We start from the raw sequence: 13,570 nt of genomic DNA, 5'->3' as shown, positions 1-13,570 counted from the left end.
AAATAGTGAAAACTGAAGGAATCAAGATGCCCCACGAAAATAACATTAAGAGTCTGGATGAGGAAGAGTACTACAAATACTTGGGTATCCTTCAAGCTGACAACATCAAGCACACTGAAGTCAAGAAAAAGATTAGAGGTGAATACATCAAGAGAGTGAAGAAGATCTTAAAATCCAAACTCAATGGAGGAAATACCATAAAGGCAATCAACACCTGGGCAATCCCAGTCATTAGGTACACAGCTGGAATAGTGGACTGGACTCAAGCAGAACTAAAAGCAATGGATAGGCAGACCAGAAAAATAATGACAATGAATCATGCCCTTCATCCACGCAGTGACATTGATAGACTTTATCTACCAAGGCAAATAGGTGGGCGTGGAATGCTACAAGTACATCAGATGGTTGAAGAAGAAAAAATGGCTTTGGAAGAATATCTGAAGAACAATGATGAAGATGCACTGAAATTAGTATATCAGGAAGGCTTACTAACTACTGGAGAGACCAAACTGGCCTACAAGAAAGACCAAATGAATTAAGGAAGTTTCATATTCAGCGGTCTCTGAATCTCTGGGAGATGTTGGACTTACAAAGTCTTTGGAGCAATCTTCAAGGGTAGCTCTGGGAGAAGTTAGACCTACAAAGTCTTTGGAGCAATCTTCAAGGGTGGAATTGCTGCCTGAAATCGAAATTGGGAAATTTCAGCTTGAGGGGCACCAACAAGAGAGGAACGGGCAGAGGATAACTTGTACAACTTACAACTGTGAAGATCAACACCAGGAGGAATTCACTGAGGAAGTTTTACAGGTATCGGTCCCTGAGACTTGTGCAACATATAAATGTAAAGAAAAAGTAACATATAAATGTAAAGAGAAAGACCAACAGAAGACGGAGGTTGAGGAAGTTTCACAGGTACTGATTCCTGAGCTGGTGGGTCAACCAGGACTTACAAACTCTTTGGAGCGATCTTCAAGGGCAGAATTCCACGCAATTTTTTCGATGCTTGCGGGCAAGAGAGACCAATATGGATTGTGCTTATAGTAGATGCAACTGGCTATTAGACAGAAGATTATGGATATTGAATGAAAATTTTAGATAAGAAGTTTGGGTTTATAGTGGGTGCAACTGGTTATTGGACAGAAAATTATGGACATTGAATGAGAACTTTAGACAAGAAGTTTACTATTGAGATTGTGGGAGAAGTAAAACTTATATCGTTTTTGGATAATGTCTTATGTAATGTCTAAATATGTGTTTTGGGATAATAATATATTTCAGTTTTAAGTTTTAAACCTTTAATGATAATATTGTTTAAACCTGTGTTTTGAAGGGATTATAATTTGTTTATTTCAGTGAGGGGATTCTAATAAATTTGTGTTTCGAAGGGAGTATAATTTGTTTAAGTTTCAAGTAATGCTTAAATTTGGTTTTTAAATATTATTATTAATATTTCTAAGAGAAAATAATTTGCTTAATTAAATGTCTAGATTTGTTTAGGAAAGAAAGTAATGCTTAAATCTGTGTTTTTGGAGAAAGTTTATATAGAATGATGATTGTATTTAGATTTGTTTAGGATTTAAAAGTGTTTCAAGCTTTTAAATATTATTATTAATATTTTTAAGAGAAAATAATTTGTTTAACTAAATGTGTCTAGATTTGTTTAGGATTTTTAAGTTTTTTTTTTTTTTTTGGATAGGTGAGAAGATGATGAAGATTGAAGGAAATATGTATTTACTTTAAGTTTTCTAAGAGTATTTAGTTTTAATGGTACAACAAAGGTTTATATGTTTATCTTTTTGTATTAGGATAAAGAAAGAGGGAGAAATTAGATTTTACATTATAGCTATAGATATTCAAAGAAAGTAATGTTTAAATTTGCGTTTTTGGAGGGAGTTTATATAGAATGATGATTGTATTTAAATTTGTTTAGGTTTTAAAAGTGTTTTAAGTTTTTTTCTCAATTAAGCCTGTATTCAGCTCTGGGAAGTCTAGGGGAGGGTTTGGGAGGTTGGGGAGGAGGGGGGTGAGGTAGGGTTGGGGGGGGTATGGGAAGGGGATTTGTTTTTGTAAAAATTTAAAAATTTTCAATAAAAAAAAAAAAAAAGAAAGACCAAATGAAGAACAGAATAGAGGCATGGGAAGACAAAGCATTACATGGCCAATACATTAAAAAAATAGCTGGGAAAGCAGATAATAATAAAACCTGGCAATGGCTAAGAGCAGGAAAATTGAAGAAAGAGACCGAGGGACTAATTCTGGCTGCACAAGACCAAGCCTTAAGGACAAATGCATACAAAGTCAAAATTGAGAAGACAGCAACAGACAGTAAGTGCCGCCTATGCAAAGAAGCTAAAGAAACAGTGGACCACTTGGTAAGCTGTTGCAAGAAGATTGCACAAACTGATTACAAGCAGCGGCATGACAAAGTAGCAACAATGGTACATTGGAAGATCTGCAAAAAATATCATTTGCCTGTAAGCAAAAACTGGTGGGATCATAAAATAGAGAAAGTCATAGAAAATGATAAAATTAAACTGCTCTGGGACTTCAGAATTCAAACAGACAAGCACCTGCAACATAACACCCCAGACTTAACAATTGTCGATAAGAAAGACAAAAAAGTCTGGATAGTGGACGTGGCAGTGCCTGGAGATAGCAGAATAGAAGAGAAAGAACTGGAGAAGATAACAAAATACAAAGACCTACAAATAGAAATAGAAAGACTGTGGCAAAAGCAAGCAAGGGTAGTACCAATAGTCATAGGCTCCTTGGGTGCAATCCCAAAACAACTGGAGCACCACTTGAACACCATTGGCATTGACAAATTCGCTATTAGTCAATTGCAAAAGGCGGCCTTATTAGGAACTGCTTCCATCCTGCGACGATATCTGTAATACCATCAAACATCCACATCTGCCTATCCCAGGTCCTGGGTAAGGACTCGATAGGTAGACAAAATGCCAAATCCAGTCTGAACATCTGGCTGACTGTGCGATGATCGATAATAATAATAATTTATTATTATTATTATTTTGTTTAATGGGAAATTCCCTTTGAAGAAGAGTGTAGAAGATAGTAAGACAGATGTCTACGTATGTACTAATCTTTCACAAAAGATGAGAAATTTCTATCTATAACCATGGAGCAGCTGGTGCTTCATTGTATCTTCACCATTTCTCCTTCCAGGCACTTTGATCAAAGTGTAGAAATATGAAAAATTAACTGAATAAATAGGTTTTTGATAAAATAGTTCTAAATTTCAAGTCAATATTTTGTTTAGGTTGTTTAATGTTCCTTTCTAATGATCCTGCAGCATAGAATTGATTACACTGCCCTGAACAATGTTAATTACAAAATGCTGAGGTTAACAGAAGTCTCCCAGTTTTTCCATCTTAAGCAAACTAAATATATATATTGACAGGGCACGGTAAAGGTTAGCTACAAGAGCCCACAAGATCTACTGAAAAGAACAAACTGACACATCAAAACAATACTTGTAGATCTGAGAATTCCCCTATCATGTTAGCTATTAAAAATTGCACATTTGGTTAACAGGGCAAAAAAAAGAACATGTACAAGTAGAAATTTCAGGTTCAAGGTAGTTATACAGTATGCCTGTTTAAAGCATTCTGAACAGCAACATAAAACCATTCAAACTCTTTAATTTTTAAAATGAGCAATACCTATTTCATTAATATAAATGGTTTTTTCTTTCTTTCTTTTTTTTACATTTTTAGGGATCCCTGGAAATTGATCTGTTCCTAAGTGTTATACTCCTGTAGCAACAGCAAAGGGTCTCAGTGTAGAAGGGCAGCTTATCCTAATTTAGTTTTCCAAACAAGGTAAGTTTGGTGGTGCTCTAGAATGTAAGCACCCAAGTGAAATTTCTTTGCTAAGTCTCGGTCAATAAATTTTTAACAAATCATTTGTTCTGGGGAGTTAGTGCTCAGGGGCATGACATTATAAGCCCAGAATATATGCCTATCCTTTGGGGAATATGTGTACTTTTAATCTTTTAGTGGAAAGTGCAATTGTTCATCAATTGCCATGGATTTTTTAGAAACGGTTATGCCTTTATACCAAAGAGCCCTACAGCCCTGTATATAAATCAGCTGCGCAGCTAACTTGCCTAAATCTCAAAAAATGGCAACAAATTTACAGCTGTTGTCTTGTCTGACATGGTTGTTAATGTACATCATGATTAGCAATGCAACTCTTATGGCTTTTCTTACATTGTGTTTATTATGAATCTTTTATTCAGAGCGATAATTAACATTTGAAGAACAGAAGTGCAAGTCATTAAGTGTCATTATCTATAGCGAATGAAAAGATTCTGCATTAGACTTTAAAAAAAAAAGAACCTATTTGTGGAACCTTAAAAACAACATCAAGCAATTAAGACTGCATATATTCACACATACGCTGTATAGCAAATGCAAAATAAAGACTCCTGAATGGGAAAAAAATGGAAGTATTATTTAGAAACATAAATTGAAACACTCCAGATTAACAGGAAAAGCAAAAGGACATATTGATGTTTGAGAATAATAATTTAATTCACTAATAAACACTAAACACAGAAGATATGTCAGCCTTAAATACTGCTCTTACTAACCCTACTAAAAGGTCAGTTGTAGGGAAATAGGACAGATAGAAAGGTGGCTTCTACAGCCCTATAGATGCTCCTTGTGACCGTCTTACCTGTCATGATCCTCTGAGCTTCATATGGTTCCATGTAGCCAGTGTTTTCTCCTTTGCCCATTTTATTGACTTCACTCTTGGCATCAAATGGATCAGAGTAGTCATCAGCTATTAAAACCTGAAACAGAGAAAAAAGGTACACTCTTAGCTTTGGGTACTATTTTTAAACACCCCCTTTCAAGTTATTGAAAACACTTCAAAGCATCACAGCTTCAAACTCACAAGGTTCTTTTCCGTGATGCAGCTGTCCGTTCCCTTTAAATAGTTTCCTAGAAAGTTTAAGTGGTCCTACTGTGCCTCCATTAGCATGTACGCTGCTGGCAGACAGGAGATTAATTTATTTGTAAAGTCATCAGTTGTAAAAAAGGATTTTACTAGTCATCCTTCTAAGCTCTATATCAGGGGCCCCCAACCTTTTGGAAGCTGGTTCCGTGGTTTTTCCACGGACCAGGCTGATTGTGGTTTCATGCGTTGCTTGGATTCCGTGCATGCACGAATGGGACTTTGCTCCCTTGCGTGACCCAGTTCCTGGCGGGATTGGTATTGGTCTGCAGCCTGGGAGTTGGGGACCCCTGCTCTATACTATGTTACCAATATGGCTAGTCCTCAACTTAACAACTGTTTCCTTAATCACCATTCACATTTATGATTCCAACGGAACCAGTACTTTATAGCAAGTATAGAAACCCCCCAGCTTTGGTAAATGGTTGCACTGCCTCCCATGGTCATGGGACACAAGTCAGGCACTTGGCAAGAGGTCACATTTATGACTAGTCGCAACATTTTGCAGTCATGTGACTGATTCATGATCAGTTTTTTGCTGGTTTCTAGCCCTTTTTTTCTGATTTCTGGTGAAAACAGTCCATTTGAATGAATGAATGAATAAATAAATTACAACTACTAGCATTTGTTTAATGACTGTGACATTCACTTAATGACTGGCACTTGCTTAAGGACTATGGTATTTGCTTAACAACCATAGCAAAAATGGTGGTAAAATCACTTCTGGTCATGTGGATGCCTCAATTTAGGATCTTAACAATTTGAAACCAAATTCTGGTTCCGATTGCAGTCATAAGTCAAGGACCATATGTAGATATTAAGCAAGTCATATCTGAACACTTCCATAGAATATGAAACATTTTGCTTCATTTTTGACTAAATACAACATCCCTTAAGAAATTGACTAGCTGTATAAATGTGTCATGAAAAGCTATCTATGGCTGAATAAAATTAATGTAATTATCAAACATCCAATATCTTTATTTTATTGTCTTTAAAATAATAAGACTTTACTGATTTAGGCCATCAAGTTTAATGTCCTGCTCACTTAGGGTTACAGATATCTGAACCAGCAAAGGAAGTCACAGACAACTGCAAATGAGGACAAATGGGGAAGGGGGAGGGACGGGACACATAACTAGTCTACTTTCCTACAAAAGCAAAAAAAAACTTCAAATGAGGGGAGAGGGAAGGAGACAGAGATAGGGGGAGGGAGGGAGGGGGAGGGAGGAGGAGGGGGAGGGGGAGGGAGGAGGGAGGGGGAGATGAAATCACTCCAGCATCCAAGACTGGTTTTCAATCCTTACATTTCTCCAACAAATATTTAATTTTCAATATGTGAGTGGAATTTCTCACAAATAATATTTTTCATGTTATATTTAATAATGATTCTTGTGACAGAATCAACCACAGTGGTCATAGATGGGAAGTGGTGAATTGAAGCCGGTTGCTGGAATCAGGAAATAAATTAAATAATGCAAATCTAAGCTGTTGATGGATGAGAGAAAGAAAGAAACAGACAATATACAAAGTCACAATACATGAAAGCTTGAATATCTACTGTTTTGAAAATAGACCATATTTTAAAAAAAAGATATTAAAAAAACATAATATTTGATTTTAAAGCTATGTCTGCTGGACGGAGGAGATATCCTCCTTTTGCTAAATTTCCAGTAACCCTCCAGATTAAAGCATCTCCAACAGATGATAGTCCAGCCTCTGTTTGAATACATAAAATGAAAAAGAGTCCACCTGGTAACCGATTCCACTCCTCTTACTGTTACCGGTATAATTTTTCTTCCTAACCACCAACTAGAACATGCCTTTCTGTAACTTGAAATCATCAATCCTTCTGGGTTAAAAAAGAAAGATTTTGATCTTCTCCTGTGTGACATCCTTTCAGATATTTGAAAATGGTTACTATAACTGTCTGTGGTGTTCTCTTCTCAGAGATAAATATTCTTAGTTCCTTTAATCCCTCTTTTAAGACTGACTTCCAAGAGTCCAATCATTAAGGCTGCCCTTCTCTGAATCTGAAATAATTTGTCTGAATTTTACTTAATGCACAGAACTGGAAGTAGTACTTGACCAACAAAAAAAATAAAATGGATGTAATTATTTCCTTTGATTTAGAAATTATGCTTCTGTTGATGCAATCTAAAACCGCATTTGCCTTTTTTGAAGGAATATATTTATTCAGTTTGCTATCAATTACCGTCTTTATCGCCGGGCCCCGTCTTTATCGCCGGGCCGCATTCCTAGAACGTCGTCTTATACGCCGGAAACTACCAGTATTTCCGGCGTATAAGACGACTCAGCGTATAAGACGACCCCCGTCTTTGGCGCCGATTTTAGCACTCGCGGAAGTCGCCTTATACGCCGGCACATACGGTATTATTCCAGATTACTTTTTTAATAAATATATTATATTCCATCTATCTCCTCATCAAACACATCAATACAAATGTTGAAGAGTGCAAGACAGAGAATTGGGATTTCTCTCTCCATACTTTCCTTGAGTTTTCTAAATAATCACTCAGCTATTTAGTTATTCTGAACACAATTATTTACATGTATTCTGCCTTAATTATTTTTACAAACAACCCAAAGTGGTAAACATATCCAACACATCTTCCTCCTCCTGTGTTCCTCACAACAGCAACTCTGTGAAGATGGATTGGGCTGAGGGAGAGTGACTGGCCCAAAGTCACCCAGCTAGTTTTCTTGGCTAAGGCAGGATTTGAACTCATGGTCTCCTGCTTTCTAGCCTGTTGTCTTATCCACTTAATTATCACGCCCTCCAGAACATATTTGACTGGCTTCCTCATAAGAACATCAAGAGATACTTTATATATTACAAGTAGACCAATGGAACTGGAACTTCTATTGCCAAGTGAGATGGTCATTAAGTGAGTCACACCCAATTTTACCATCTTTTTGCTGCAGTTAAGTGAATCATACCATGTTTAAGCAAATCACATGGTCATTAAGTGAATCTGGCTTCCCCCATTGACTTTGCTTCTCAGAAGTCACAAATGATAATCACATGATCTCAGAATGCTGCAACTGTCATAAATACATACCGGTTGCCAAGTGCCCAAATTTGGATCACACGACTATGAGGATGCCACAATGGTCATGTGTGCGAGAACTGGTTGTAAGTCACTTTTTTTGAGCATTGCCATAACTTTAATTGGTCACTAAATGAATGGTTGCAAGTTTAGGACTACCTGTACAGAACTTAACAGTGTTTGAAATACTTTATGTGCTTGTTTGAGCATTTAATAATTACTATATAGGATCTGTTTATTTTTCCAATATGTTTATCCATTTTAGAAGCAAAATCATATATTCAGAAATAAACCTGACTCTAATTATTATTGCTTCTTAAATATATTTAGATGGCCTCTAAAATATCATTTAACTGCATGTTAAAAGTTCTAATCAAGCTTAGTATCTTGTTTAAGTAATGCATTTGAGCCCTAGCATATTTTATATTATTAAATACTGGGTACACTTACTATTTCTATGAATTGTCAATAAATTCGTTTACATGTTAATCTGAGGATTTTTAACAGTGGTCTATAGCAAAGCTGGCAAACAATTGAGAGATATGACTTGCAAGTTATCTTCAGTGATTTCCAACTCTAAATTATTCTATAATAGCAATACAAAAAGACATTCCTCTCCATTTATTTATTGTTAAAGATCTTGATCTCAGATATAATTTTTTATATTTAAATCTTTCCAGTATCAGACTAATGAGATTCAACATGATTTCACTTGCCTGTGTGACCACTTTACACTGGGCCTAGCCCTTACTTTACATCAGATTTGAGATAACAGGCTGGATGTTTGCCTATATTTGTTCTATCTAAAGAACTGCCTCTGAAGATCAGTAATGATAACAAAGCTCTGTAACTATCTGCTTTATACCCATCACACAGCAAGGTAAGTACACTATCAAACAGGTCTGCTGATGTTCCATATAAACTGTCCTGTAACTTACCCAGAATCCCCTATAGTGCACAGTGGCATCAAAGAAGATAAACTAGGTCTCCCTAACAGATAGGGAGAGAATTCTTCCTCCCCCAAAAGGAATTCTAGGAAACCCTGGCTTAGGAAAACTAGCTCCAAAAGGACATTTCCTTTTTTTCATTGGCATGGCCAAATGTCATATATGAAAGGAGAGCGCAGATTAACAGGAAACAAGACATGAGTACAGCTGAGCTAGAGAGGCCTTTGTGTGATTAAGCAAAGCATCTCTTAACATCCTAATATTCTTCAGAGCCCTTGCCAACTCCTCCCTACTCTTCCAGGATGACAATTTCCAGAGTAATTATTGTTTCATCTTCAGGGTAGGGTTTTTTTTTTTTTATTATTTTGGACCACTCAAGTGTAAGCTAACTCTGTCCCTCATTTGACATGTAATTTAAGCTGTATTCAAGGGGTTCATTAAATACAAATGGCTAAAGATGACAAGTGCAAAATGAGGGGGATGCCCCCTTCCCTCTCTTTTTTCTTTCTCTGTCTCTATCCCCACCCACTCCCCATCCCCCCACTAAGCATTTGTAATGACTGGCTGATTATTGCCACTTTAACAGTTCGCTCAAAGAAAGACCTCTGCTCTGCTTGCTATCTCCTGTCTATGTGGGTCCAAACTGTAATCAGCAGTGCTGTCAGAGCTGTGTCAAAGGCCGGGTGCTCAGCTCAAAGACAACAGTGTGCATCAGGCAAGAGTAATTTCTTCCTTTAACAACAGCAGGTTTTATCTGCAGAAGCCCTGCAGCTGAAAACACCATCCATTTTACTTCTCTGATTGGCTGCTGATAGATAAGCATCTTGGGTGCTCTCCTGTGCCCCTGCAGCAAAAGGGCTGACACCATAATAGCTGCCTTTCTTGGGGTGAGTAGGAAGCCTAAAATGAGGAATGATTTTTTTTTTTAAAAAAAATGATCATTCAGCCTTCACATTTGCCAAAAAGGAAAAAAAAAAGACGAGTAAATTAAACTTAAAAAACCTGTCAAACAGGCTAGTGTTAAATGCTGGTTTTGCTTAAGGGCTTCTGTAATGCATTCTCAACCCTGCAGCACATCACAGTTTTGTTCAGTCTGGAGACATCCCAGTAGGCATTGGAATGACAAAAGCCCAGAATTCCTAGCTAGGATAAGAATTGGAACTGGGTTACAAGTGCCAAAATGCTGGAAAAGAAGGCAAGGTATCATATTTTGAAACACTGATGAAGAAAAAATGCTTGCTAAAGCTGTATTTTCCCTTCTCTCCACCCGTTCCTATGAAGTAAGCCCTTGTCAGTTGCTCTTTTTTCTCCCTAGTTTAACAACATACTAGTCATTTTATTGTCAATTTAGCAATTCTTCTGCACATGCCTTAAACTTTTTTAAATGTTAGGTAACATTTTCCAAATGAAACAATTCTTTCTGCATTATGTGAGAAACCCAGACAGAGTGAAAGAGAAAGAAAGGTGAAAGTAGTTATACACGGAGTTTAACAAATTCTTGCATTTAAACACTATGAGACTAAATGATTGGTTGCTGAACTCGATGTACCCTTGTGAATGATAGAGAACACATGTATGGTTTATATACAAAAATGTCTTCAGCCACTTCTAATACTGGAATGAGGGGTAAAAAGCCTTCCTCCTTCCTTTTCTATCAGATAATAATATCAAGGAAATAAAAAAAAAGTCAAACTGCTATTTACAAGAGATTGTCCTTAACTTCACAGAATATTTGACCACTACTGAGTTGAATCAAATAAAGGATTGTCAAGGAACTCAAACTACACCAAAACAACACTCACAGAGATCCTGAGATTTGTAGGAACTACCACTCAATGCAATTGGACTGATGAATAAGCAAATTCAGTAAACCAAGACTGATGTTTTAACTATCATGACCTGGTTTTAATCTGAGTAACATTAGATAAGACTGGTGGATCCTTCTTAAAAACCTTCCATCAATTCAAAAGTCCATATATTAAATTAATCAAGGGATTAAGCTATTGCAAAAGCATTAACACTGGGGGGGGGGGGAAGAAAAATCAGATAATCTGGATAAATTTGGTAAACCTGGTCTCTTTCTAAAAAAAAAACAGCTACATATCTTCATTCTTATTAAAATTAGATATACAAATCAGAAGCTGTCAAAAGATCTTCCAGCTGCCCAATTCTATTTTTGTTTAAATTACAATTTAGAATTTGTAGCTTAGATAAAATTGCTGGCCTGTGCTGACACATGGTTTATTTCATACTTGCCTACAGTTGTTTTTTTTAAAGTTTAAGTCTGGAGCATGGAGAACTGGGGTGGGGGAGACTTGGAGGTGGTCCCTTTGTTTGCATGGCAGAGTTTTAATAATGCATTTTCAGTTGCAAGATTTTAAAGGCCCATTCCATGTATAAAACCAGACAAGATGTACCTAGACCAGTATTTATTTCAAGGAAAAATTAACTTAGTTCTTAAAGTCAATGAGAATAAATTAATTTTTTTCTAAAATGTTGCTGATGCTGGAATACCATAGAATAGATAGACAGAATACGTATCTTCATTGATTATCAGTTTGTGCCTGGTTCATTTATATATGGATCCTAGATTTAAAACTTAAATGAAAAAATCCTTGTAAATCATAAGAATGGTTACATATCCTTCCATATACTCTGATTAATCCAGGAATTCTCCATGTTCCTTTTTTTTCCTGATGTGTAAATTGAAGGTGGAATCCTTGGTGCTTCCTGAACTTGATTATCTGCTTGCAGGTTATTCATTACCCAACTAGGTAGCATCATCAGTGCTAGTGAGTGTGGGGTTTGCACTCTGTTTATATACAGTAGCACCCCATACTCACTATTTACCTAGTTGGATAATGAAAAGTCTAAAAGCCAACAACCAAGTTCAGAGAGCATCAACACTTCAATCCTGATCTACATATACTCTCTTTTATTCAAACTGAATGTGGCCAAACATGACATTAAAGGCTTTTCCTATAGAAACCATGCAACAGCCACCATTAAGATTACTTTTCAAATGAGGCGTTTCATTTCAATAAAAATGATTTTTCACCAAACTTGATTTTTTTTTAGTCTGCATTCTTCTGTAAAGATTGTGGAAAGGGACTGCTACACGATCATATATACAAGTCAGGGTGATAAGCACCAGCCTAGATACTTTAGGGTGCAGTACTGCAGGCCACTTTAGCTGACTGTGTTCAGCAGGTCAGCGGTTCAAATCTCACCGGCTCAAGGTTGACTCAGCCTTCCATCCTTCCGGGGTAGGTAAAATGAGGACCCAGATTGTTGGGGGCAATGTAAATATATACATTGCTTACTGGTGTACACCGCTTAGAGAGTGCTTGCACTTAAAGCTGTATATAAGTCTCATAAATAAATAAATAAATAAATAAATAAATGTGAGTCAAAATCATGGAGGGGAAATGTATGAATTGCTATTAATTACTGTGCCACCTTCAGGCTTCAGAAACAAGATACTAAGGAGCAATAAGAGATTGGCTTCTGATGAAAAAGGGATGGTTATTACCTCAATTCTACACCTGTTTCTTACTCTTAAAAAACAAGCTACCATACTAGATGAAGCTCTGGTTTGTTCTGGCAAAGCTCTTCTGACCTTTGCAATATATCAAATAATTTTGGGTGTAAAAAGTTCTCATTAATGCAAAAAACAAACAAACATATAAACAAAGGTGAACATTAAATTTGGAAATTTCAACACTTTTCTAAATGAGCATTTCTCCCTCCCCCCACATTTTGAATTTCCAATAGGAGAGGGCAAGGAAGGAGAAGAAACCAGTGACTAGCATCTACAGAGTCTTGTTCTTTTCATCCAAATGACAAAAGTGACGTCGCAACTCAGGCTCTGTCCATTTTGGATCTGTGTGATATCACAGGGCATGTAAAAAAATATAATAATAGTGGGGCTTTTATTGCAATGCCATGATGCTGCTTTCATTACTTTGCCCCCCCCCTTGTTCCCCCACGGACACCACTGAGATCAATGCAAAAGAGTAATGTGCAAAACTGTTGGACTACAGACTCATGATCATTGAAGTCCTTTAGCTACTGCCATTCTATCAAATTCCCACACTGAACTGTGAACTTTCCCAGTTTACAAGACTTTTCAAAACAAAACTCATCACGTGATGAAAATGAAAAAAAAAAGATGATGGTGGAGGTTTTCTGGGGCATTATATACATTGTGTGGTTTTACTGATCTGGCAAAGAGCACCTTTCTTGCCTTTCTTGGGCATGACCTCAAAAAGCAACCACAAATTCAGTGCAGATGCCAGAAATTGGGCATTTCAAGCTGCTTTTCTGCAATTCAAATAGAGCAGGATGGCAACCTCATTCACTCACAGTGAGAATTCCAAGACCACCATGTATTCTGATTAATAGAGCAAGGATCATCTTTCCATCATGCCCTTGCCTACTCAGCAAGGAGGACATTTATATTTCAGGTGTAAAACCCGCTTCTAATCTGTTTAACTGCTTCAGAAACCAGAGGCAATTACACCTAATGGAAGTTACACGTCTCCATTAAGATTCATGTCAAGCAACTAC

At 36.8% G+C, this 13,570-nt stretch overlaps 1 protein-coding gene across 1 annotated transcript in view; it reads right to left on the bottom strand.

Annotated features, from left to right (window-relative positions):
- Positions 1–13,570, bottom strand: part of SHB (SH2 domain containing adaptor protein B) — a 176,153-nt gene that overhangs the window by 95,823 nt on the left and 66,760 nt on the right. Inside the window, exon 2 of the mRNA XM_039333544.1 lies at positions 4,702–4,819. Coding sequence (XP_039189478.1) covers positions 4,702–4,819 — 118 coding nt within the window. The remainder of the gene's footprint in view (positions 1–4,701; positions 4,820–13,570) is intronic.

The sequence above is a fragment of the Crotalus tigris genome, unplaced genomic scaffold, assembly GCF_016545835.1.
Source record: "Crotalus tigris isolate CLP2741 ecotype Arizona unplaced genomic scaffold, ASM1654583v1 scf7180000024506.7606697, whole genome shotgun sequence".
Classification (NCBI taxonomy): Eukaryota; Metazoa; Chordata; class Lepidosauria; order Squamata; family Viperidae; genus Crotalus; species Crotalus tigris.
This window is presented reverse-complemented; position numbering and strand designations above follow the sequence as displayed.